This window comes from Corella eumyota, chromosome 1 (assembly GCF_963082875.1).
Source record: "Corella eumyota chromosome 1, kaCorEumy4.1, whole genome shotgun sequence".
NCBI classification, from domain to species: Eukaryota; Metazoa; Chordata; class Ascidiacea; order Phlebobranchia; family Corellidae; genus Corella; species Corella eumyota.
In genome coordinates, this window is record NC_137490.1 from 6,292,182 (window position 1) to 6,316,890 (window position 24,709).

The 24,709-nt window shown below is 29.4% G+C and overlaps 3 protein-coding genes and 1 non-coding gene across 4 annotated transcripts; all 4 read left to right on the forward strand.

Moving 5' to 3' along the window:
* On the forward strand, positions 1-10,507 carry LOC145745687 (la-related protein 1-like). The gene is made up of 23 exons (XM_082563830.1): positions 1-931; positions 1,350-1,402; positions 1,476-1,547; positions 1,704-1,787; positions 2,017-2,173; positions 3,194-3,361; positions 3,408-3,548; positions 3,632-3,845; positions 4,031-4,085; positions 4,335-4,424; positions 4,681-5,053; positions 5,369-5,556; positions 5,705-5,774; positions 5,879-6,084; positions 6,169-6,333; positions 6,400-6,565; positions 6,735-6,895; positions 6,971-7,083; positions 7,245-7,393; positions 7,712-7,856; positions 8,309-8,418; positions 8,497-8,624; positions 8,706-10,507. Exons 1-23 carry the CDS (start codon positions 91-93, stop codon positions 8,832-8,834), a joined length of 3,978 nt encoding a protein of 1,325 aa, XP_082419956.1. The 5' UTR covers positions 1-90; the 3' UTR covers positions 8,835-10,507.
* An 888-nt stretch (positions 10,508-11,395) lies between these two features.
* LOC145749718 (alpha-tectorin-like) lies at positions 11,396-14,835 on the forward strand. The gene is made up of 12 exons (XM_082565596.1): positions 11,396-11,450; positions 11,630-11,656; positions 11,773-11,889; positions 12,031-12,136; positions 12,412-12,577; positions 12,757-12,923; positions 13,175-13,346; positions 13,492-13,562; positions 13,655-13,823; positions 14,062-14,193; positions 14,352-14,478; positions 14,666-14,835. Exons 1-12 carry the CDS (start codon positions 11,396-11,398, stop codon positions 14,833-14,835), a joined length of 1,479 nt encoding a protein of 492 aa, XP_082421722.1.
* Positions 14,836-15,248: 413 nt separating this feature from the next.
* LOC145763803 (T-complex protein 1 subunit epsilon-like) lies at positions 15,249-18,835 on the forward strand. The gene is made up of 11 exons (XM_082575329.1): positions 15,249-15,459; positions 15,602-15,662; positions 15,736-15,900; positions 16,006-16,204; positions 16,465-16,657; positions 16,865-17,014; positions 17,219-17,338; positions 17,490-17,675; positions 17,775-17,912; positions 18,021-18,201; positions 18,518-18,835. The coding sequence occupies exons 1-11, from the start codon at positions 15,355-15,357 to the stop codon at positions 18,634-18,636; spliced, it is 1,617 nt and encodes a 538-aa protein (XP_082431455.1). The 5' UTR covers positions 15,249-15,354; the 3' UTR covers positions 18,637-18,835.
* On the forward strand, positions 16,260-16,347 carry LOC145740808 (small nucleolar RNA U6-53/MBII-28). Its single transcript, XR_014280918.1, has one exon. It is a non-coding gene; the product is annotated as a small nucleolar RNA U6-53/MBII-28 (small nucleolar RNA).
* Positions 18,836-24,709: the final 5,874 nt, after the last annotated feature.

The window sequence follows — 24,709 nt, forward strand, 5'->3', positions numbered from 1 at the left end:
TAAAAATATAAAAATTTAATCTGAAGACAACAAGCCCCTAGAAAATTTGTGCCAGCATTTTTGGCAAGTCCATTTCTTTGAATTAAAAAGATGGCAGCTGGTACTGGTGAACCTGTTGCAGTTATTTCGATGAACAGTGATCTTGTGACACAGGAGCCACCCCAAAATGTATCATGGGCGGATTGTTGCCCTGAAACGAAGACGAGTCCTGTAAAGAAAAGCGACCCTGAGGAAAATGTGTCTAAAGAAAAAGGAAAACAGGAAGAGGGATGGAGCACAGTAAAGAGCAAAACTGATCGCTATGATGGCAGAATGTATACTAACCATTATTCAAGAAAAGAAGAAGGTCAATATCGGAGACCATACAAAAGAAGATCGTATCGAAAGAATTATGACAAGGGAAAAGATGCAAGAAAGCAGAATAATGCAAATAATAATAATGAAACCACTTCGGGTCCTGAAACAGTGCCTCAAAATGAAGTAAATGGTAATATTGCTGATTCACAGTCACAATCAAGTGGTGAATCGAATGACTCGGATGGGAAAAAATCAGACCCGGACAAAAAGGTGGAATATGTTGATGCTCCGGTACCCAAAGTTAATCCATGGGGCAAAGAGCAATCGACACCAGTTGTAAAACCAAATAATTCAAATACTCAGCAAACCACATCAAAAATGAACAAATCAAATAATTCAAATCATTCCAAAAACTACAAAGCAAACAAATCAGCACCAAAAGTGAACAAAAAATCAACACCATCTCTGCGAAAAGCAAAGCCAGTGCCATTAGCAGCAGTTGTGTTGCCTCCAACATGTGCTTGGGGCAGCCAAAACACAGAAAATGTAACCACCAATAACAAAACCTCACCGACAATTGAAAAACCAAGTGAACTAAAGGCTGTAGTTGTTGAAGTACAGGATCCAGTAAAAGGTATTTTTTTTAGCTATTTTTATGAGGGAATATAATTATATGATCATATATATTCCAATTTATATATTTGTTTTATATATTTATTTTTGTTTTTAGCTAAAAACAAAATTTCTATATATATATACATATACTACAAACAAAATTTAAATGGGATTCTTGTAATTGTTTGAAGTAACTTTTGTTGTAGACTTTTTTGATAAATAAGAATTCTTTTTTCTGTTTGCTATGGCATAGTTAAGTGACAATATTTATATAATTATAATATATATAGCCCTGCAACTCTTTATCATTACTCATGTTGAAAATATGTCAGTTGTAGTTAATACTATATACTTAATGACACTGTAGTGTGGTGGTTAAAATATGTTTTAAAAAAACACTATTTTTCATGGTCATATTAATTTTAACTTTGAATTAGGAAAAGAACATGAGGAAGTAACTACTACAATGGAATCTGATAGCAAGCCACAAGTAAGATTTACGTACAGAAATGGATCAACAGATTAAAAACTGGGCTTTTTAAATTTATTTTTCTTTTTTTTAGGAAAACAAAACACCAACTGAACACAACAAAAAATTGGACACATGGCCATCTTTAAAAGATGCTGTCGCAAAAGTTAGTTTCCGAGTTAAATGTTTAACATGTTTTTATAGCTATATGAGGAATTTGTTTATAATTCTTTTTCTAAAAAAAAATTGGCTATTTACTTAGATAATTGTTTTTTAAGATTATATTTCTATTATAAATAATTCTATTTAAAACTTATTTTAGCCCGAGTTGAAATCTCCCAAAACTAATAAAGATGGAAATGTTCTGTCACCTAAAAGTACAGGATCGAATCAATACCACAAACAAGTAAAAAACATTTCTAAATTACATCATTGCTATGTTACATCAAGAGAAATTTGTTTTTAAAATGCTAAAATTATGTTTTAATTAAAAGAACAAGTAATCCTTTTATTATAATGTTGTGTAACATAGGATGTAATTATTTTTAAACACCGCCATTTGATTTTTAAATTATTTATTATGCAGCATAAATGTCACAATGCTGTTTTTAACCTCTGTCTGTTCAAAAATAAAGGTACCAAAGAGAAAATACAAGAAAAGACATGGATCAGCAAGGTCGAATCAAAATTATGAAGGTAAATCAAACTACGATGCTAGGCATGAAGATTCTGACTCGTCAAAAGAAAATGATACCAAGTCAGCACCCAACACACCTAACAGCAAAAAGAAGGGTAGGCAAAAATTTGTTATTTTTAGTTTGTAAAATGATTTTTGCCTTATGCGTAAAAATTATGTTTTTTTTTATTAAACTGCAAGGTACTTTTTAGCATAAATAGACTTAAAACCTTAAATTGGGTTAAATTTAATATAATGAGAATGTACAAAAATAGAATTTTTTAAGTTTTTAGCAAAGTCATTTTTATAGATAAATATATATATATAAATATAAGAAACAAACAAGTTTAAAAGATGACACTTAAATGACAAAGCTTATTGGTTTCCTTGTTTAGACATTTTTTCGTGCCTTGTTTGCTTATTAATTAGGGCAAACATTTACACATCGACAATATAATTCACTGGAAGGTTTACTCCCTGTGTATATGCAACATTTATCTTTTTCGCTGTCATATCTATCTATATTATATTCTAGTATGCTTTTGTATGCCTGTGCAAACAAAACACAGTTGCTACATGTGCACCTCTTGTAGCTACTTATTTATTTAAGTGGGCCTAAGCTAAATTGTAGTTTAAGAGTACAGAGGGTGCATCTATGTTAAGTTAGTGCATCACTTAGGTAAAGCGATTATTTTTAGTTTGCCAAAACCTGTATATGCCACAGTCTTTCCCACTGTGGTGCGGTCTAGCTTGTGACGTGGACTGTATCTCTACTGTCTCTTATCCACTTGTGATGTTTACTTATAAGTTAAGAAGCACTTTAAAGGGCCTTTAATTGATGCTAATCAATAAAATTATAAAACACTTTTTTCTTTTAAGCCCTATACGAATTTGATTTTGATTGGGTGGTTATGTGATTTAATTTTACAAAGTCATTCTAAAATATTTTATTTTCCTAAACTTATTAAATCTTATATTTTATTGCACAAATGAATAATGATGAACTAGTTGAGGTAGGATACTCTCATTTAATTACAGTGTTCGGCTAATCAAAAGTTTTTAACTTTTTTAGTCATTCACAGCTTAATAGTTCCTTTTCAAGTATAGATAGCTAATAAAAAGTTATTTGTTTTTAGGAAAACAAAAATGGGTTCCAATGACCGTCGATGTTCGCTCACGAAGAGGTCGTGGAGGTCGAACAAGGTCAACATCACCAGGTCATCAGGGAGACAGAAGAAGTCAACGATATTCTGAAAATGGTAATTTTAAAAAAATTAATGGAATAAAAAATATTATGATCACAAGCGTACAAGTTTTGGTTTCAATTTAAATTTTTTTTATTTTTTAAAGGTGATGATAACGATGGCTACAAGGGTAAAAGATGGGGTAATAGTCCCAGAAATGAACAAGGCCGCAGAGGACGAGGTGGAAGAGGGAGGGGTCGTGGAAGGGGCCGGGGGTCATTTAGGGGTTCGTCAAGGGGAAGATTAGGTAAATTAATTGTTTTTAACATTTTTTAATTAGATTTTGCAAATAAAATGAATTTAATCATATGTTTAAATTATTATTCATAGAAAAGGCATATGCAAGTGGTGAACACTTACCACCCGGTACCTTGGTTGTGTACGATGCAAATGGTTTCCAGCTCAATGCGGTACCACTTGAGATTGTTGGTACCGCAACCTTTTTAGATGATGGTACTCGCATGTATGCGCCAGAAGAGGGTGTAGTAAATAATGCTGGCGCTGGAAATTTTCTGCCAAATCTGGAATATATCAGATGGCAAATGTAAGTGAAATTAAATAAACTATAACAATTTTTTAGGGTATAATTTTTGCTTAAGATGCATAAAATTAGTTAAAAATCTTAAATCTTTTGACATGAGTGGTTTTAAAACTGTAAATTAGTTTAATAGTATTTTAAATTTGGGTAAAAACATTTTTTGTATGCTTAATTTTGTTTTTAATTTTTAGAGAGTACTACTTTAGCACTGAGAACTTGGAAGGCGACTTCTTTTTACGACGAAAGGTAAGAAATTAAAATATATAAACATTGCAGAAATTTTTTAGACTTCCTTGAAAGCATATTGAAACTTTTTCACGAAATTTTTTCAGGAAAGCTATAATTTGTTGTAGTCATATCAGGAAACTGTTACTGTCAAAATTGTCCATAAAATATTGACCATATGATTTGTTTAAAAAGTTAACATATAGTTTAGTCTACCTAATTTATATAGTACTTATTCTTTTAAATTGAAATGCTGCTGTTTTATAACAGATGGATGACGAAGGTTTTATACCGATGAGTTTTATTGCAAGTTTTCAACGCGTTCAAACGCTCACAACAGATATTGATGTGATTTATGAGGTATACATTCAACTAAACACTTCCAATTTCCAACCTGTATAGTAGAATACAACATAGCAACACTTTCTAAATTATTTAATCAGGAAGCTTGTTAAAATGATATACACAAAATTTAAAACTTTAACTAAACATTTTACTATCAATTGCTTTAAATTAAATGTTTAAACATTAAAACTGCTGAAACATGACACATTTACAAAAATATTTTTTTTATGTTTAAAAATTCCTGAAAAAATTTATAAATATGTTTTGCCAGGCACTTAAAGATAGCTCTGTGGTTGAGGTAACAGACGGCAAAGTTCGATGCAAAGAAAACCCCAAACAATGGGTAATATGCAACAGCATGAGTGATGACGCCAGCGGGGTACCCATTTTATCGCCGGGGTCAAGTACCCATGCTCCTGTTATCGTGAGTTTGAGCCCCACAACCTCAGACGAGTTCTCAAACTCCCCGTCACGCGTGGTTAGACATCGCTCTGTGGACGAAGTAAAACCACCACCGGAGGTCAACGAAGAGGTTGTTGCTCATTCTGAGTTGTGGAAGTGGATTGATGCTCCAGGCTTTGTCCCCAGTAAAGCCTTGAACCCAATCAACGATGAACCTCATTTGGAAAATCAACAATTTTCCGGTTTGTGTTGATTTTTTTATTTTAAAATTTTTTGCATTTATTTAACTAAAATGTAGATCCATGTTGTACAAAATTTTTAAGTTTTTTTTTTAATTGTCAGCTATATATAAAAAAGCTTAGTGGATAATATATATACATATCCAATTTATAGTCCTACAAAATAAATAAAACTGCTGTTTATGGTAAGCATGTATATTAGTGTGGGCAAATAAAAGTTAATAGTTGTGACCATATCACAACAGTTTAAATCTTACTGAAGGGAGGGCTATTGACTAGTTTAAAAAAATAATATCTAAATAATTTTTTTTTTTTTAGAACATGCAAAAGAATCTTCTAAGAACAAAGCCAGCCTATCCAGCACACCCGTCGACATAAAATCTAACTCTCGCCAACAAAACTCACTTCTAGCATCAAGACAATCAGGCCTAAGTAGTTCTCTGCCTGATTTGGATAGTGATTGGTGGACAAAAGTGGAAAAACATCGACCTAATAGGCCTAAAAAGGTAAAACAATTTATTACTAACTATTTGATGCAGGAAATTGCTCATTTCATAGTGTTATGTAATTTTAATTGTGTTATCAAAATGCTGTAAAAAATGATCTTTTATAAGTGCGGTTGTATTATAACTAGAATTGGTGTAAACTTTACAGACTCATAAGAATGATAAACACAAGCAAGATCGCCTCAAGAACGAAAAATCAAACAAGTCACAAAAAGAAGGTAATAAACAAAAAATTGACATTGATAAATTAAGCTTTTAAATCCCTTTTTTAATTTCATTAATTATTTTTTGTATTATATAGATTTTTTTCATATTTTTTTAGAAACACCTCCAGCACAAAAAGAAGACAAAACTGCTCCTCCAAAAGGAGTTGGAGCAAAGAAGGACCTTCGTGAAAACTTGGAGTTTATGTTTGATGAGGAGATGGAGGAACTGAACATCAACAAGAGAAGTTTTGCAAAATGGGATTCTGACTCAGAGGATGAAGTCACGGATGCTGACATCCGGAAGATCATCATCGTCACTCAGGTGCGTTTTATTTAAAAATAAATTAAAAGTAAAAACATTGTTACCTAAATACTTTGCCAGTACTACCATCTTTTTCGTTTCCAGACTCCTCCAGCATATCGGAAGCATCCGGGAGGTGATCGAACTGGAAGTTTTACAACAAGGACAAAGATGACTCAAGATCTTGCATCCGTCATCAACGATGGACTTTATTACTACGAGCAGGAGCTTTGGGATTCTTGGGATGATGATTTTGAATATGAACCGAGCGTAAGTTTCAAATCTTTTTTTCTTACTTTAAAATTAAAAAAATTAACTTGAATTTAAAATTTTCAGGAGACGAAGGGTCCTTACACGACAGTGAATGTGATCAGTAGAGAGGACTTTAATGATCTGAGAGGAGGAGGAGAAAGGAAACAAACTATGGATGAGAGTCAAATTACTCCTCCGGGTCCTCCTGCCAAAACTATACTGGGTCCTCCTCCCGTTGTCACTAACAAAGGTAAAACAATTTTTTTTGTATATATATACTGGGTTTATTAAAAAATAATTTAATTTATGAATTAACTGTGCTAAAACAAAATAAATTGATCACATTTTTGAGGTGCATTTCTTTTTTTTCTCATATTTTCTAAATTTTTTTTTAATATTGAATTCTTTTCTTTTCTCAGATGAAACGTTTGTACCTCGCAGTCTTCCAGCTAGGATAGAAGGAAGTCCGATTACCCGCTCTCCAGCTCTACACACCCCTCGAACCCCACATCATAAAGACTCAGTGACTGCCCCTCGTTTTTATCCAGTTGTCAAGGACAACCAAGCCCCTGATCCTAAGGTAAGCAAATAATAATGGCTACAAAAAAAACTTTGACCAAGTTTTTTTAACTTTATTTATTTATATCTTTAACAGACCCCACGTAAATGTAAGACCCGTCATAGTAGCCATCCCCCACAGGAACATCATGTTGGTTGGGTGATGGATATTAGGGAACATAGATCAAGATCCAGAACCCCATCTGTTAGGTAATTCATCTTCAAAATTTTTAAATCTCAATGTTAAATATTTATTTTCATAATCTTAAATAAGGTGTTTTATAAGTATTTGTTATTATTTCTTGCAATTTTTTTTTAGTTCTTTATATTTATTCAAATTTTTTGTTTAAAATGTTTTGTTTTTGTCATAGCGATCGCAGTTTCAGTCCCTCCTCGAGGGATGGAAGGAAAGGAACTCCTCATTCTCTTCCCAAGTTCGAGCATCCCTCGCATTCGTTACTCAAACAAAAGGGATTTGCTCAACAAGTATACAGCAAGTTCCATACAAAATGCCTAAAGGGTAATTCAAGTTTTTTATTAAGCAGTTTTACAATGTCATTTCTTAATAGCCTTAAAATTGACTGTTATGGCACTAAACCTTGTTAAAAAAAGGATTGGTAGAAGCAGGGATATCTTAGGGTAAGCAGGAATATAGGTTTAGAAACTTTTATCAGAGTTTTTGTGGGTATTTGTGTTGTATTGTGGTTATTTATTAAGACTTTTGGACCACTCCTTTATATATTTAATTATGTCAAAATTTCTAATTTTAAAGTGTTGTAATATATCTAAAAAGTATTTAGAATTTTGTTTTATTTTTATAATTTAAAATACTTTGCAGAAAGAGAAAGACTGGGAATAGGAAAATCTCAAGAGATGAACACCTTGTTCCGGTTTTGGTCATTTTTTCTTCGCGATAATTTTAATAAAAAAATGTTCGAAGAGTTTAAAAACCTCGCACAAGAAGATGGAAAACAGGGCTACAGGTAAATTTTAAAAAAAAATTTCCGTATTTTTGGTAACGATTTTGAACAGTTGTAAATTGGTCACCATATGTTTTTTATTTATTTATCTTAATGTGGAAAGGTCAACTTCTCGACCTAAACATAGAGTGACATAAGTTACACTGACCCAGTCTCAAGTTGCCTTTGGCAGTTTGTGGTACTATAGATCATAATTGCTCTATAATTGGGCTGTATTTGCCCATGAGTAGTTTATACCATTTATAACGTACTTACTTAAGGGCACTACAGCATAAGAGCAGTTGGGATCGACCCCAGGACCTCCCATAGTGACACCAAATGTCCTGACCACTACACTGGGCTGTTATTTTTTAATTCTTAAAAAGTTTTTACCTTTAAAAGTGTGCAATTTTTTATTTAATATTTTTATTTTAAATAAATCTATTCTTGATAATAAATTAAATATTTATTCTTAGATATGGGCTTGAGTGCTTGTTCAGATTTTACAGTTATGGTTTGGAGAAAAAATTCCGAAGTGACGTGTTTCAGGAATTCCAAAATAATGTTATTTTAGACTACGAAGAAGGTAAAATAGTTGTTGAATTTTTAAATTTTCTTAAAAATTTATTTTTGTCTCAAATTTTTATTGTTTCATTATTCACAGGTCAACTTTATGGTCTTGAAAAGTTTTGGGCCTACTTGAAATATTCAAAAAACAAGCAACAAAAAGTTGATCCTAGAATAGAAGACTGGCTGATAAAGTTTAAAAATTTGGAAGACTTCAGAGTTTTGGTTAGTTAGTATTTTTAATGTTAAACTATTAAATATAATATTTTTTGTTTTTAAAAAAATAATTTTTGAATTTTTTTTTAGCCGCCCGTTCAAGAATCTTCAAGCGAGGTTCCTAAAAAAACTTCGGCCGAAAATCAGATAAGTTCAACAGAAAATCAGGCGACGGGCGACGCCACTTCAGTTAAAAAAGAAACAAAAAGAACTACTTGATTAGCAAAAAAAAAATACGAACAACTGAATATTTTACTGGTAAACAATAGAACGATTCAAATTCGGGCATTTTTGCCGGGTTTGTTGCAAAAAAATTGTTTTTGTGTGGTAAAGCTATATCGAAAAGGTGCAAGTTTTTTGTTTTTACTTGCATGAGACATTTTAGTGGGTTAGGTGGTTTTGTGTGCTACTCTTTACAAACATTTTCCACCTGAATTTGAAGAATATTGCCAGATGCAATAAAAAATTGCAACCTTGCTTACAGAATGGTTCCGTGCGCCGGGGCGGGTCATTTAGCACAAAAAAGTAAGGTGGCGATAAAAGTTAATCAATAATCTGTATTTTATGCCAGGTAATTCTGTACAAAAACGGTGCCAAATTGCTAATTAATGCTCTTGACATTTCTGTTATTTGCACTGCAGTTTTAAAACAAAAATAATATTTTTTTTGGACAATTCAAAATTTTACAATTTTTTGTAATTTAAAAATTTAAATTTCGAAATCGATTGCATTACTATAAGCGTAATTACGTTAAACCACTAATGAATAATCTCTAATCCTATTTATTGCAAACGTGCGAGTTTAATTTCGTCTCGTTGTACGCGTTCCAAATTACGTGATATTGCTCGGATCAGCTGTTGCGTTAATATCAAATGCTCATGGTGTAAGTCTAGTGTCGGCCTTTCATTTTTTTCCCGACTTACGTAAACCTTTTGCTAGTGATTTATTTTTCATGTGGTGGTTATTAATAAGTCCTTCTTTTATATAATACCCAATTGTCGGTTTAATTTTGTGTAGAATAATTAATTAAGGGAATGACTTATGCCTGTATTAATTTGATAATAATTTGCTTTTTTGCTGCTTTTTTTGAACCGCTTGGCGATTACGTAAAATATCAGGTGACCTATAAATTAAAAAAAACATTACTATTTAAACAAATACCGTATTGTACTTTTTGTATTTGACTATTGCGATTTGTACCCAGCTGCCATGATAAGCCTAACCTGGCTTAAACGTAACGTTTTCACCATACAAAAATTTCAATCAAAATTCGTCTGCTATCTGTTTTTTTTTATGCTTTTTTGTATCTCCACTGAGTTTCTGTGTGTACTTCTTTTTTCTTTTGAAATGTGTTCCAATTTTTTTTTTAAACAAACTAACCGAGTCTGACAATTTAAAGCCTTAATAACGTGTTTAATACTTGTAAGACGTGCGTGATTATTACGTTTTTCGTTTTGGGGGATTTTTTTTGCTCCAAAAGTGTAACAAATCGGGGTGAAGGGTCACTTTTTGGTGGATGGGAAATTAGTATTTTAAAGATTAGTTTTTGCATCGTGATTTTTATGCCTTTGTGTTTTAACGTGTTATTCTTAATCGGTTATAATTGTAAGGTTAAATCTTAGTTTAAATTGCCAATATAAATGTGATACTAACTACTGTTTAATTAACTATCCTTAAACCAGAAAATTTTGCATCCATTTTTAACAGGCTTTTTGGTAAAGGAACTGCTGCTACCTGTTTGTTGTTACGTCACTGTATACGTCATAATGAATTGTTGGTTTGCAGGTTTTTGATTGGTTGCTTATTTGATTTTAACTCGTAATTGTTTTTGCTTTGAGTTATATTTGTGTATAATTTATGTGACATGGAGACTTATTAAAAAAGTACAAAAAAATGACAAAAATCACTGTTGTGTTTTTTGGATCACTTATAGTTTATTTAAATTTTATCTGCAAAATTAAGGAGGTGCAAAACCCGTAAAAGTAACAAGAACAGTTTGTTTTAGTTACCGCGATTATAAAATAATATTAACCCACGATTATACAGAAAAGTGTTTTAAATTTATGGGTGGAGGTTATAAATATATATTCCCAAAATCGTAAAAATAATATGTAAATTTTCCGAGCTCTATAAAGTTGAGAGTTCGTTCAAGGGCCGTAAACTACAGGTGATCTTATATTTTATTTGTGATGAATTTGGTAGTATAAGATATTATAAGCAAATAGCAATAAAATGGGTTGTTAAACTTTTAAATAGCTTGTTTGATACATTTACAACAATTTTCGATACAAGTTATTTTTAAAAACAAAAGATTAAAAAACTTTGGAAACGAAGCCTTTGTAAGTTTTTTGGTATTTTGTTGTTTTAACTTACAATGCCTATTTGACCAAGTATAATGTCTTTTGTAATTTGGTAAATTTGAAATTAAATTACGTAAACATTTACCTGTTTTTCTACCGATTTTATTATTTATATGACCAAAAAAACAGCGATTTAAAAACCGGAACCAAAAAGTGTGGGAAGTTTTCAGTCATTTATTCGTTGCGAAATAGAACGAAAACCTACAAAAGTAAGCAGAAAACTGGGTCAAATGTTTTTACTTTATAACGTTAGCGCTAAGAACAGGTTAAAATTGTTTAGGCTATAAAACTTAAAAGGGTTTTTTATTGATTAATTTAATTTGGTTAATTGCTTTATCGTTTTGATAAAACAAATTTTTAAAGTGACGTCACAAAAATTTGCTTTTTTCTACTTTTAAGGTTTTCGACTTAGGCAATTAGATGAAGATCCAGGCAATTGTGGTTGTCGTTGGAATATTAAGCTGTGTTAGAACAGGTTATTACTTAACATAATTAAAACTAAGTTTTTTAGTAAGACAAGTACGTTAACACATTTGTGTTCAATTTTACCAACTATTGTTTATCATGTATTCACGTAAAACTAGAAAAACCAAATGTAGTCTAATGAATGTAGTTTGCAGTTCAGTACAACATTGAGTTTATTTATATTTTTAGGTTATTCTCAAAATGGTCAAATATTAAGTAAGTTTTTTTTCTGTGAAAACAATTCCCGTTATAAATAATTTTGTTAAGTCTGTTCACTATTAACAATTCTCATTATCACCCACTTGAGTGAATTGTTTTGTATATTTTGTAAGGTGAATGTGCAATGGAAAAACACGGTTGTCATAAAAGAGCGGTTTGTATTGACACACAAGATTCTTACAAATGTGTTTGTGGGTATGGGTATGTGGGGGATGGAAGAACATGCAGGCGTAAGTTGTGTATAAAATCTGTCAAAAAATTGACCATTATGTAAAATACGCTTTAAGCTATGTTAGTGCTCTGGAGCAATTTTTTTACTCTAATACATTAGAAAACTTATTTGTAAGTTAAACGTATTTAACCATGTTTAGCTTCTTGTTTTGAGCCGAGAGGTTTTAATAGATCAAGTGGAAATGATATTTTAAAATTTCTTGATCCTGTATTTGAATGCGATCTTCACAAAAATGCAGAAATAACGTAAGTTTCTTTTTATTTTGCCACAACCTTTTTAACAAATATTTGCCTGTTTAAATTTTATTTAAGTTTATAAACCTACCATTACACATAACATAATACTACACAAAAAGCTTAATCAAATGACAATGTAATAAAAAGTTATATTAATAACATTATTTTGTAAACAAACAATGATAACAACAGATTCAGCTGACCTTGTTTAGTAAAATTGGATAGTAAATATCGCAATAAAAGTTAAAATTTAAGGGGTAAAACATATGCAAAATTGTAAACAGATTTCGAACATGTCGTCTTAACTCTCTCGAAGTGCAATTTATTTTCCTCACAACAGTATCCACTCCAGATTTCGACGTTGGTAATGTAAAAGAGATATGTTTGCCTACTAGGCAAAATGGAAACACGACGTTTAAAAGGTCTGGAGACTACTGCAGTGAATTTAAGGTATTTTCTCTAAAACATTTACATGGAATTGCAACTAAATAAAAAAATTGTGTGGTATTTTTTTAAATTTATTAATGACAAATTTTGTACGTTTTGTATTATCTTATGTTATCGAAATTTTTTTAATTATTTTTAATTATAAATTTTCACATTAATCTAAATCTTTTTTTTGCATTCAGGAGTTGAAGCATCATTTAATACGAACATATACTGTAGTAGCTGTGGTTGGCGCCTTAACCGATGGTTCCAAAGACGAATTATCAGAAACCGTTTTTATGAAATTTGAGTGTGTGACTCCGAAAGACCAAGTTTTAAGCTTAAAATCTCCGTTTAAAGGAGTATATAAGTATGTAGTTTAGGTAGAGTTTTACTAACTATGTCGGGGTATTTTAACTAATGACTCATGGTGTTTAATTTACAGTTTAAAAGATGTGTACAGTTGATATATACTAATTGTTTTTAATATTGTTATTTTTAAAAGTGCCACTACTAAAAAAATCAAGATAGACTTGTTACTATTTATTTTATATACTTGTTACTTATATGACGATTAATTTTTTTTTATTGCTTTAATCGAATATGTTTTTTGTTTTCTAGGTCATTGTCAGTATACAGATACTCGAGAAATTCTTACTTCGACCTTCGAATGACATTCTATGAGTCTGAGCTCTTCATTCACAAACTTAAAAATAATTTCGTTTTGTTTCCCAACTACGTTTATGTAAATATTGAAGTTAGAGGGAAAACGGAGCTGCAGTATTCATTACAGGTAGTCCAAGTTTTTGTTGTTTACAATACTTCCTCCTCAAAAATTTAGGCTAACATATTAAAGTTATTGGCTTTGGTGTTAAAATATTATTTTTAATGGGTAATTTTAATTTTTCGACTGGGAAATATTTTTATATTTTTTAAAGACAAAGAGATGTTGGGCGACGCCTACAGACGATCCAAACGACCCAGTTCAATATAGGTTTATCAATAATGCGTAAGTTTTATTTTTATTAGGTATTAATTTATGCGATAAAATATTTCCAATAAATTGGTTTAAACCCTTTGTTTTGTATTAAATCTTTAAAGGGAAGGAATACAGGACGAAGGTGACCCCGAAACAGTTATTTTAATTAAAAACAACGAAGGAATAAAATCTAGATTTGCATTCAAAGCGTTTGGTTGGGCAGGAATGGAACCTTATATTTATGTTCATTGTTTGGTTCACTTATGCAGTGAGCAATTTGTTTGTAACGAAGTAAGTAATTATATTTAGGAAAAAAAAATTGTTTTTGCATTGCCATTATTTGTGTTGTTTATGTTATGGTCCAAATCTATATTTTAAAATGTAAATGTCCTTTCTTTTCTAATGCTGTTTAAGTTAAACTAGATAAGCTCAGTTTACCTTGTTTAAAAAACTACAACCATCTGTAAATGAAAATTGTTAATTAAAATTGTTTTTAATTAAATAACATTAAAGTATTTTTAAATTGTAGACCTACATTTATCCACAATTTGAAGATTGGCCACCTAGTGGAATAGCAAAAAGAAGTGCAAACCAACTTCATGACGTGGTCTCGGCCGGACCACTGGTTGTCATTCACTCTCCCAAACCGACATGTACTGAGGTAGGTTTAAATGGTAGCAAATATTAAACAATAAAACAAAAAATTCAAAAAATAATTTTTTCGTTGAATGGTAAAATTTTATGTTTTTTTGAAATTTATTAATAAAATCTTTTACTCAAAATTATTAATTTCACAAATGCAAATTTAATTTGTCTAAGAAAAATGGCGGTTGCGAGCAGATATGCACAAACAAACCTACTGGAATAGTTTGTTCGTGTAGGGGTGGATATGAGCTTACAAGTAACCAAATGACCTGTCGGCAGAATGGAGATCTAAAAGAGGATGGTAAGTGAAATTTGTTATTTAATTTAAAACTAGTTTCTATAAACAATAAATTTATTATTGTTTATTAAGTTTTAACATAACTAGAAAATTGTTTTAATGAACTTAAGTTTAGCCATAATTAGTTTTGTATGGCTTCATAAGAAAGGGAAACAAAATATACGAAATTAAAACTTGTTTTTGTTTCTAGCTATCGTTGTTTCGGACAAGTTTATCAACGATTATGTTACAGTGCTAAAATCACGACAGGCCAGCGAATTAAAACTACTTTTGTTCTTCTCACTCTTTAGCGTCATACTTTTGCTGGTCATGATTATACAATGTCGAAATCAAAGAACTGTTAAGATATTTCGTTCATAATTTAATTTAAATGGTGTTTTTTAACTTAAAGTAGTGTTAGTAATGTGGTAATATCGTGCCTGCTATGTTTTTGTTTTATTTAAACAAGAATTGCCTTGTAAATATTACGTTGTTTTGCTTTTAATAAATGGTATTTTTTAAGGTGTCTGTATTTAAAAAAAAGATTTAGACATTAAAATTTAACATGTTAATTTAGTAACAAGTTGTAAATTATTACTATTAAAAAAAAGTATTCATTGTTTATCAGTTAAAACCTTTTTTTATGTTTAAATATCAAGCAGATTGTAATGTCACTTTTGAGGACAAATATTTAAAAATATATATCCTAACGCATGACCGCACAACGTGATTTACCGTTAAATTTGCCTTGCCGACTCGCGAACGTTCTCGAATTAAAAATAAAAAAATAACGAATCATACGGTTTGTTGTATAGCCTGAGTTGCTCAAATAACCTTATCTGGAAAGACAGTAGTTGTGTTAATAATTTAACTTTAAATTTAGTTCTTAAGTTTTTTAAAATGGCATCTGTCGGCACAGTTGCATTTGACGAGTATGGACGACCTTTTATTATTTTGCGAGACCAAGAATCAAAATCTCGGTTGAGTGGTACTGACGCAATTAAAGTAAGCCAAACTATTGCTAAAAATATATTTAATTTTTAAATTTTGTTAAATTTTTTGTAAAAATGTGGTTATTATTCAAATATGGGATTTTTGCATTTATTGATTATTGTTTTTTTAAAAAACGCAAATTAATTCTTTTTAGAGTCATATTCTTGCAGCCAAAACGGTAGCAAGTACTGTTAGAACCTCACTAGGACCTAATGGTAAGTTAATGTATTTTTATTTTACCTAAATATTGGACCTGAAATAAAATTAAATATTGTTTATTAACTTTAGGACTCGACAAAATGATGGTCTCCCCAGATGGTGAAGTTACAGTGACCAATGATGGTGCAACCATCTTGGATAAAATGGACGTTAAACACCAGATTGCCAAACTTATGGTTGAATTGTCCAAATCTCAAGATGATGAAATTGGAGATGGAACAACTGGTGTCGTTGGTAAATATTTTAAATTTTTATCTAATTTCAATATCTATAACAGAATAGAAGTTAACGTAAAAAAGAAATTTTTCTTTAGCTTAAAAATTTGTTAAAATTTTTTAGTGCTTGCTGGTGCTTTGTTGGAACAAGCTGAAGAGTTGATTGATCGTGGGATTCATTCAATCAGAATAGCCGATGGGTATGAGGCAGCTATGAGGGTAGCCCTGGAAAAATTAGATGCCATTGCTGATGATTTTCCAATTGACACAGAAAATACTGAGAGTTTAATTCAAGTAGCAATGACCACCTTGGGCTCTAAAATGTATAAATTTTTATTGCTTATAATTTTTTTTTAAATAGTTTGTTTTTTAAATTTTTATCGATGATGAAAAAAAGCCATGCTAATACTGAGTGCAGACATTCAATGTTTGCCAGTGAGTACAACCTTCTCAATTTCTGAGATAAAAAAAATGTAAAAACATTAAAAATAGCATATATATAGAACTTTTGATTTCAGCATATATAACTTCTGATTTAAAACATAGACAGACTTTTAGTGAATATAATGTTTTTATTTTCTAGTGTTACTAAATGCCATCGTCAATTTGCTGAAATTGCAGTTGGAGCAATTATGTCGGTTGCTGATTTTGAACGCAAGGATGTGGATTTCGAGTTGATCAAAGTCGAAGGGAAGCAAGGAGGAAGACTAGAAGACAGTCAACTAATTAAAGGAGTTTTAATAGACAAAGATATGAGCCATCCCCAGATGCCTAAGGTAATTTTAATAACATGAAAAAAATACAATCAAAGTTTATTTTGTAAAATTTTATTATTTTTTTTATATAGCTGAGTTACATAATGTAAATTTATTTATTGTTGTACTACTTGTATATATACTTAAGTCTTTTAAATTGTTTAATAAAGAAATTTTTGTAGTCATAACATAAAATAAAAACTTTAAACCACAATCTCAATGTAACAGCAAATCAAAGATGCTAAGTTGGCCATCCTGACCTGTCCATTTGAACCTCCTAAGCCAAAAACCAAACATAAGCTTGATGTTACCTCGGTAGAGGATTACAAGAAACTTCAAAGTTATGAGATCTCCAAATTTCAAGAAATGGTTCAACAAGTTAGTTCTTGATTAGAATTTAAATATAAATATTTGTATAATTTTTTAACTTAAAGCTAGTTTAAGTTTACTTGTATAAAGTTGTGTGTTTATTAATCTGGCGAAAGCGTTAAATTAACTTAATGAAATACTTGATTTCACGCTAATTTACAAGTAAACTTTTAAAACGTTGGCAGTTTTTTTATTACTTTTTTTTTTCTTTAGGTTAAAGATTGTGGAGCAAACCTTGCAATATGTCAGTGGGGATTTGATGATGAAGCCAACCATCTTTTACTTCAGAACGAATTGCCCGCAGTAAGATGGGTTGGAGGTCCTGAAATTGAGGTACAAAATAATTTTAAATATTTTTAGTAAATTTTGCTTGACTATGTATGTTTAAATCCTAATGCACTACAATAGCTACTATGTAAAATAATGATAAGAGTACCTTATTTTAATACTGACTCTAATTTTTAGAATTTATATTTATTTTTAGTTGATTGCTATTGCAACTGGTGGTAGAATTGTACCAAGATTTTCTGAACTGACCAAGGAAAAACTTGGTCAAGCTGGAATTGTTCGTGAATTAACTTTTGGGACCACCAAGGACCGAATGTTAGTTATTGAGGGTTGTAAAAATACCAAAGCGGTCACAATTTTCTTGAGAGGAGGCAACAAAATGGTAATATTAAGTAAATTAAATAAAGTGTTATAGTTTTCTTAAGATTTCTTTTAATGTACTAGGGCCCCCTTTTTAGTAAATCTTTACCATTGTTTTCAGATTGTCGAAGAAGCAAAGAGGTCAGTCCATGATGCGCTATGTGTTATAAGAAACTTGGTGCGTGACAGCAGAGTTGTGTATGGAGGTGGTGCATGTGAAATAGCTTGCGCCATTGCTGTAAATAAAGCTGCAGATTTGGTAAATTTTTATATATTTCGTATAAAGTCTGTTATTAAAATTTTAACATTTTAACTGTTTGTGGCCTTGTTTTTTTTCCATGCCTTTAAAAAAAAAAATTTTTTTTAGAATCCGTCTCTTGAACAATACGCAATGCGTGCATACGGTCATGCCCTGGAGACCGTACCATTGGCATTGGCTGAGAACAGTGGTTTAAATCCCATTCAAACACTTTCTGATGCTAGATCACAACAAGTAAATGAATCCAACCCACATTTGGGCATCGATTGCTTGCAGCACGGAACCAAAGGTAAAATACAGACCTTTTTAAGCTATTTATTTTTTTACATTCTTTTATTCTCGATGTGGGAAGGTTGACTCTATGACCCAGTCTCAAGTTGCCCTTGGCACTTCGGGATGTAATAGAATATAAATGATAATCAAACTGTTGAATAAGTGTTGGCTCAGCAGGAGTTTATAGCGCCTCACAGCATGAGAGCAGTGGAAACCGAACCCAGGACCTCATGTGGTAAAGCCCAAGTTTTCTGGCCACTACACTTTAGAATCTAAAAGATATTTTTTCTGGAAATGGGTCAATAACAATCTTTTTTAAATTATCATATCAGATATGAAAGAGCAACATGTTATCGAAACTTTGGTTGGCAAGAAACAACAAATCTCACTTGCAACACAACTTGTTCGTATGATTCTTAAAATTGATGACGTGCGTTCACCCAGCGAGTGAACACGTCACAAAAATTTATATTTAGAAAAATTCAAATCTCTTTAAAAAATGTCCTTTCTTTGTGGCTTCGTATTCAAGTTGCGTTATGCGACATGGACTTAATATTTTTGTCGTTTATTTTATTCCAAGATTACTATTATTCGCATGGCATTTTTTAAGTTCTAGTGTGCGTAATAAAATATTCATGTTTGTATTGAAACCCGTGTGCTAATTTTAATAAAGAAAACTAAGGCCCAAATAACTGTTGTAAATATGGGTATTTGTCATTTTTTGAAACCTTATAAAGACCGTTTTTTCAAAACCTTTTATTAAACAACTAGTTTAATGAACGTGTTAATTAGACACAACACAATTTTAGAGAATACCATAGTAAATCAATAATTAAATTTTTTTTAAAAGACTTTATTAATTTTATAGTTATTATTTAAGTGATAGTTTGACGTTTGGTAGACTGTGTTGCAAAGTGTTACAAAATTTTTAAATATTAATATTCATAAAAGTTATGACACTTTTATTAAAAATTGATGAAATCTCAAAACCTAAATAATTATATTTTATTAGGCGCGCATTGGCCTAACTAACATTCAAGATAAAACATTTCGCGAAAATTTTCAGTAAAACAAAAGTTTGAGGTAATTTTTATTTTGGGTTTAATTAGGTCACGTGATATTTTTGGCCAATGATATTGCATACAAATTTTTTGAAAAAAATTAAAAATTTTAAATCGAAAAATAATTGTTGTGTTAGAACCGCACAGGTCCAATTACCGTGTTTACAAAATATTTTTCTAAAATATTAATATTCATAAAAGTTATAAAACTTTTATTAAAAATTTATGAAATCTTAAAACCTAAAATTTTGTATTTTATTAGACGCGCATTGGCCAAACTAACATTCAAGATAAAACATTTTGCAAAAATTTTGAGTAAAACAAAAGTTTGAGGTAATTTCTATTTTGGGTTTAATTAGGTCACGTGATATTTTTGGCCAATGATATTGCATACAAATTTTTAAAAAAAAATAAAAAATTTTAAATCGAAAAATAATTGTTGTGTTAGAACCGCACAGGTCCAATTACCGTGTTTACAAAATTTTTTTTGAAAATATTAATATTCATAAAAGTTATGAAACTTTTATTAAAAATTTAAGAAATTTTAAAACCTAAAATTTTGTATTTTATTAGACGCGCATTGGCCTTACTAACATTCAAGATAAAACATTTTGCAAAAATTTTGAGTAGAACAAAAGTTTGAGATAATTTTTATTTTGGGTTTAATTAGGTCACGTGATATTTTTGGCCAATGATATTGCATACAAATTTAAAAAATAAAAAATTTTAAATCGAAAAATAATTGTTGTGTTAGAACCGCACAGGTCCAATTACCGTGTTTACAAAATATTTTTCGAAAATATTAATATTCATAAAAGTTATAAAACTTTTATTAAAAATTTATGAAATCTCAAAACCTAAAATTTTGTATTTTATTAGACGCGCATTGGCCTAACTAACATTCAAGATAAAACATTTCGCGAAAATTTTCAGTAAAACAAAAGTTTGAGGTAATTTTTATTTTGGGTTTAATTAGGTCACGTGATATTTTTGGCCAATGATATTGCATACAAATTTTAAAAAAAAAAATAAAAAATTTTAAATCGAAAAATAATTGTGGTGTTAGAACCACACAGGTCCAATTACCGTGTTTACATAATATTTTTCAAAAATATTATAATTTATAAAAGTTATGACACTTTTATTAAAAATTTATGAAATTTTAAAATCTGAAATTTTATATTTAATTAGGCGCGCATTGGCCTAACTAACGTTCAAGATAAAACATTTCGCAAAAATTTTGAGTAGAACAAAAGTTTGAGATAATTTTTATTTTGGCTTTAATTAGGTCACGTGATATTTTTGGCCAATGATATTGCATACAAATTTAAAAAATAAAAAATTTTAAATCGAAAAATAATTGTTGTGTTAGAACCCCACAGGTCCAATTACTGTCTTTACATAATATTTTTCAAAAATATTATTCTTATAAAAGTTATGACACTTTTATTAAAAATTTATGAAATCTCAAAATCTGAAATTTTATATTTAATTAGGCGCGCATTGGCCTAACTAACATTCAAGATAAAACATTTTGCAAAAATTTTGAGTAGAACAAAAGTTTGAGATAATTTTTATTTTGTGGGTAATTAGGTCACGTGATATTTTTGGCCAATAATATTGCATACAAATTTTTTTTAAAAAAATAAAAAATTTTAAATCGAAAAATAATTGTTGTGTTAGAACCGCACAGGTCCAATTACTGTGTTTACATAATATTTTTCAAAAATATTATTCTTATAAAAGTTATGACCCTTCTATTAAAAATTTATGAAATCTCAAAATCTGAAATTTTATATTTAATTAGGCGCGCATTGGCCAAACTAACATTCAAGATAAAACATGTCGCGAAAATTTTGAGTAAAACAAAAGTTTGAGGTAATTTTTATTTTGGGTTTAATTAGGTCACGTGATATTTTTGGCCAATGATATTGCATACAAATTTAAAAAAAAAATGAAAAATTTTAAATCGAAAAATAATTGTGGTGTTAAAACCGCACAGGTCCAATTACCGTGTTTACATAATATTTTTCAAAAATATCATTATTTATAAAAGTTATGACACTTTTATTAAAAATTTATGAAATCTTAAAATCTGAAATTTTATATTTAATTAGGCGCGCATTGGCCTAACTAACATTCAAGATAAAACATTTTGCAAAAATTTCGAGTAGAACAAAAGTTTGAGATAATTTTTATTTTGGGTTTAATTAGGTCACGTGATATTTTTGGCCAATGATATTGCATACAAATTTTTTGAAAAAAAAATAAAAAATTTTAAATCGAAAAATAATTGTGGTGTTAGAACCGCACAGGTCCAATTACCGTGTTTACAAAATATTTTTCGAAAATATTAATATTCATAAAAGTTATGAAACTTTTATTAAAAATTTATGAAATCTCAAAACCTAAAATTTTGTATTTTATTAGACGCGCATTGGCCAAACTAACATTCAAGATAAAACATGTCGCGAAAATTTTGAGTAAAAAAAAAGTTTGAGGTAATTTTTATTTTGGGTTTAATTAGGTCACGTGATATTTTTGGCCAATGATATTGCATACAAATTTAAAAAAAATAAATGAAAAATTTTAAATCGAAAAATAATTGTGGTGTTAGAACCGCACAGGTCCAATTACCGTGTTTACATAATATTTTTCAAAAATATCATTATTTATAAAAATTATGACACTTTTATTAAAAATTTATGAAATCTTAAAATCTGAAATTTTATATTTAATTAGGCGCGCATTGGCCTAACTAACATTCAAGATAAAACATTTTGCAAAAATTTCGAGTAGAACAAAAGTTTGAGATAATTTTAATTTTGGGTTTATTTAGGTCACGTGATATTTTTGGCCAATGATATTGCATACAAATTTTTTTAATAAAAAATAAAAAATTTTAAATCGAAAAATAATTGTGGTGTTAGAACCGCACAGGTCCAATTACCGTGTTTACAAAATATTTTTCGAAAATATTAATATTCATAAAAGTTATGAAACTTTTATTAAAAATTTATGAAATCTCAAAACCTAAAATTTTGTATTTTATTAGACGCGCATTGGCCAAACTAACATTCAAGATAAAACATTTCGCGAAAATTTTCAGTAAAACAAAAGTTTGAGGTAATTTTTATTTTGGGTTTAACTAGGTCACGTGATATTTTTGGCTAATGATATTGCATACAAATTTAAAAATAAAAAATAAAAAATTTTAAATCGAAAAATAATTGTGGTGTTAGAACCGCACAGGTCCACTTACCGTGTTTACATAATATTTTTCAAAAATATTATTATTTATAAAAGTTATGACACTTTTATTAAAAATTTATGAAATCTTAAAATCTGAAATTTTATATTTAATTAGGCGCGCATTGGCCTAACTAACATTCAAGATAAAACATTTTGCAAAAATTTTGAGTAGAACAAAAGTTTGAGATAATTTTTATTGTGGGTTTAATTAGGTCACGTGATATTTTTGGCCAATGATATTGCATACAAATTTTTTGAAAAAAAAATAAAAAATTTTAAATCGAAAAATAATTGTGGTGTTAGAACCGCACAGGTCCAATTACCGTGTTTACAAAATATTTTTCGAAAATATTAATATTCATAAAAGTTATGAAACTTTTATTAAAAATTTATGAAATCTCAAAATCTAAAATTTTGTATTTTATTAGACGCGCATTGGCCTAACTAACATTCAAGATAAAACATGTCGCGAAAATTTTGAGTAAAACAAAAGTTTGAGGTAATTTTTATTTTGGGTTTAATTAGGTCACGTGATATTTTTGGCCAATGATATTGCATACAAATTTAAAAAAAAAAAATGAAAAATTTTAAATCGAAAAATAATTGTGGTGTTAGAACCGCACAGGTCCAATTACCGTGTTTACATAATATTTTACAAAAATATCATTATTTATAAAAGTTATGACACTTTTATTAAAAATTTATGAAATCTTAAAATCTAAAATTTTATATTTAATTAGGCGCGCATTGGCCTAACTAACATTCAAGATAAAACATTTTGCAAAAATTTCGAGTAGAACAAAAGTTTGAGATAATTTTTATTTTGGGTTTAATTAGGTCACGTGATATTTTTGGCCAATGATATTGCATACAAATTTTTTAAAAAAAAAATAAAAAATTTTAAATCGAAAAATAATTGTGGTGTTAGAACCGCACAGGTCCAATTACCGTGTTTACAAAATATTTTTCGAAAATATTAATATTCATAAAAGTTATGAAACTTTTATTAAAAATTTATGAAATCTCAAAACCTTAAATTTTGTATTTTATTAGACGCGCATTGGCCAAACTAACATTCAAGATAAAACATGTCGCGAAAATTTTGAGTAAAACAAAAGTTTGAGGTAATTTTTATTTTGGGTTTAATTAGGTCACGTGATATTTTTGGCCAATGATATTGCATACAAATTTAAAAAAAAAAAATGAAAAATTTTAAATCGAAAAATAATTGTGGTGTTAGAACCGCACAGGTCCAATTACCGTGTTTACATAATATTTTTCAAAAATATCATTATTTATAAAAGTTATGACACTTTTATTAAAAATTTATGAAATCTTAAAATCTGAAATTTTATATTTAATTAGGCGCGCATTGGCCTAACTAACATTCAAGATAAAACATTTTGCAAAAATTTTGAGTAGAACAAAAGTTTGAGATAATTTTAATTTTGGGTTTATATAGGTCACGTGATATTTTTGGCCAATGATATTGCATACAAATTTTTTTAATAAAAAATAAAAAATTTTAAATCGAAAAATAATTGTGGTGTTAGAACCGCACAGGTCCAATTACCGTGTTTACAAAATATTTTTCGAAAATATTAATATTCATAAAAGTTATGAAACTTTTATTAAAAATTTATGAAATCTCAAAACCTAAAATTTTGTATTTTATTAGACGCGCATTGGCCAAACTAACATTCAAGATAAAACATTTCGCGAAAATTTTCAGTAAAACAAAAGTTTGAGGTAATTTTTATTTTGGGTTTAACTAGGTCACGTGATATTTTTGGCCAATGATATTGCATACAAATTTAAAAAAAAAATAAAAAATTTTAAATCGAAAAATAATTGTGGTGTTAGAACCGCACAGGTCCAATTACCGTGTTTACATAATATTTTTCAAAAATATTATTATTTATAAAAGTTATGACACTTTTATTAAAAATTTATGAAATCTCAAAATCTGAAATTTTATATTTAATTAGGCGCGCATTGGCCTAACTAACATTCAAGATAAAACATTTTGCAAAAATTTTGAGTAGAACAAAAGTTTGAGATAATTTTTATTTTGGGTTTAATTAGGTCACGTGATATTTTTGGCCAATGATATTGCATACAAATTATTTTAGTAAAAAATAAAAAATTTTAAATCAAAAAATAATTGTTGTTTTAGAACCGCATAGGTCCAATTACCGTGTTTACAAAATA

Excerpts from the sequence above, each read along its gene's own strand:
- LOC145763803 (XM_082575329.1), top strand. The coding sequence starts at position 15,355 with ATGGCATCTGTCGGCACAGTTGCATTTGACGAGTATGGACGACCTTTT. Across the intron at positions 17,676-17,774 it reads TGAGAGGAGGCAACAAAATG|ATTGTCGAAGAAGCAAAGAG; the intron begins GTAATATTAAGT and ends CATTGTTTTCAG. Across the intron at positions 18,202-18,517 it reads CTTGCAGCACGGAACCAAAG|ATATGAAAGAGCAACATGTT; the intron begins GTAAAATACAGA and ends TTATCATATCAG.
- LOC145749718 (XM_082565596.1), top strand. The coding sequence starts at position 11,396 with ATGAAGATCCAGGCAATTGTGGTTGTCGTTGGAATATTAAGCTGTGTT. Across the intron at positions 11,657-11,772 it reads TCAAAATGGTCAAATATTAA|GTGAATGTGCAATGGAAAAA; the intron begins GTAAGTTTTTTT and ends ATATTTTGTAAG. Across the intron at positions 13,563-13,654 it reads TATAGGTTTATCAATAATGC|GGAAGGAATACAGGACGAAG; the intron begins GTAAGTTTTATT and ends AAATCTTTAAAG.
- LOC145745687 (XM_082563830.1), top strand. The coding sequence starts at position 91 with ATGGCAGCTGGTACTGGTGAACCTGTTGCAGTTATTTCGATGAACAGT. Across the intron at positions 3,362-3,407 it reads AAAAAATATTATGATCACAA|GTGATGATAACGATGGCTAC; the intron begins GCGTACAAGTTT and ends TATTTTTTAAAG. Across the intron at positions 6,896-6,970 it reads ACCAAGCCCCTGATCCTAAG|ACCCCACGTAAATGTAAGAC; the intron begins GTAAGCAAATAA and ends TATCTTTAACAG.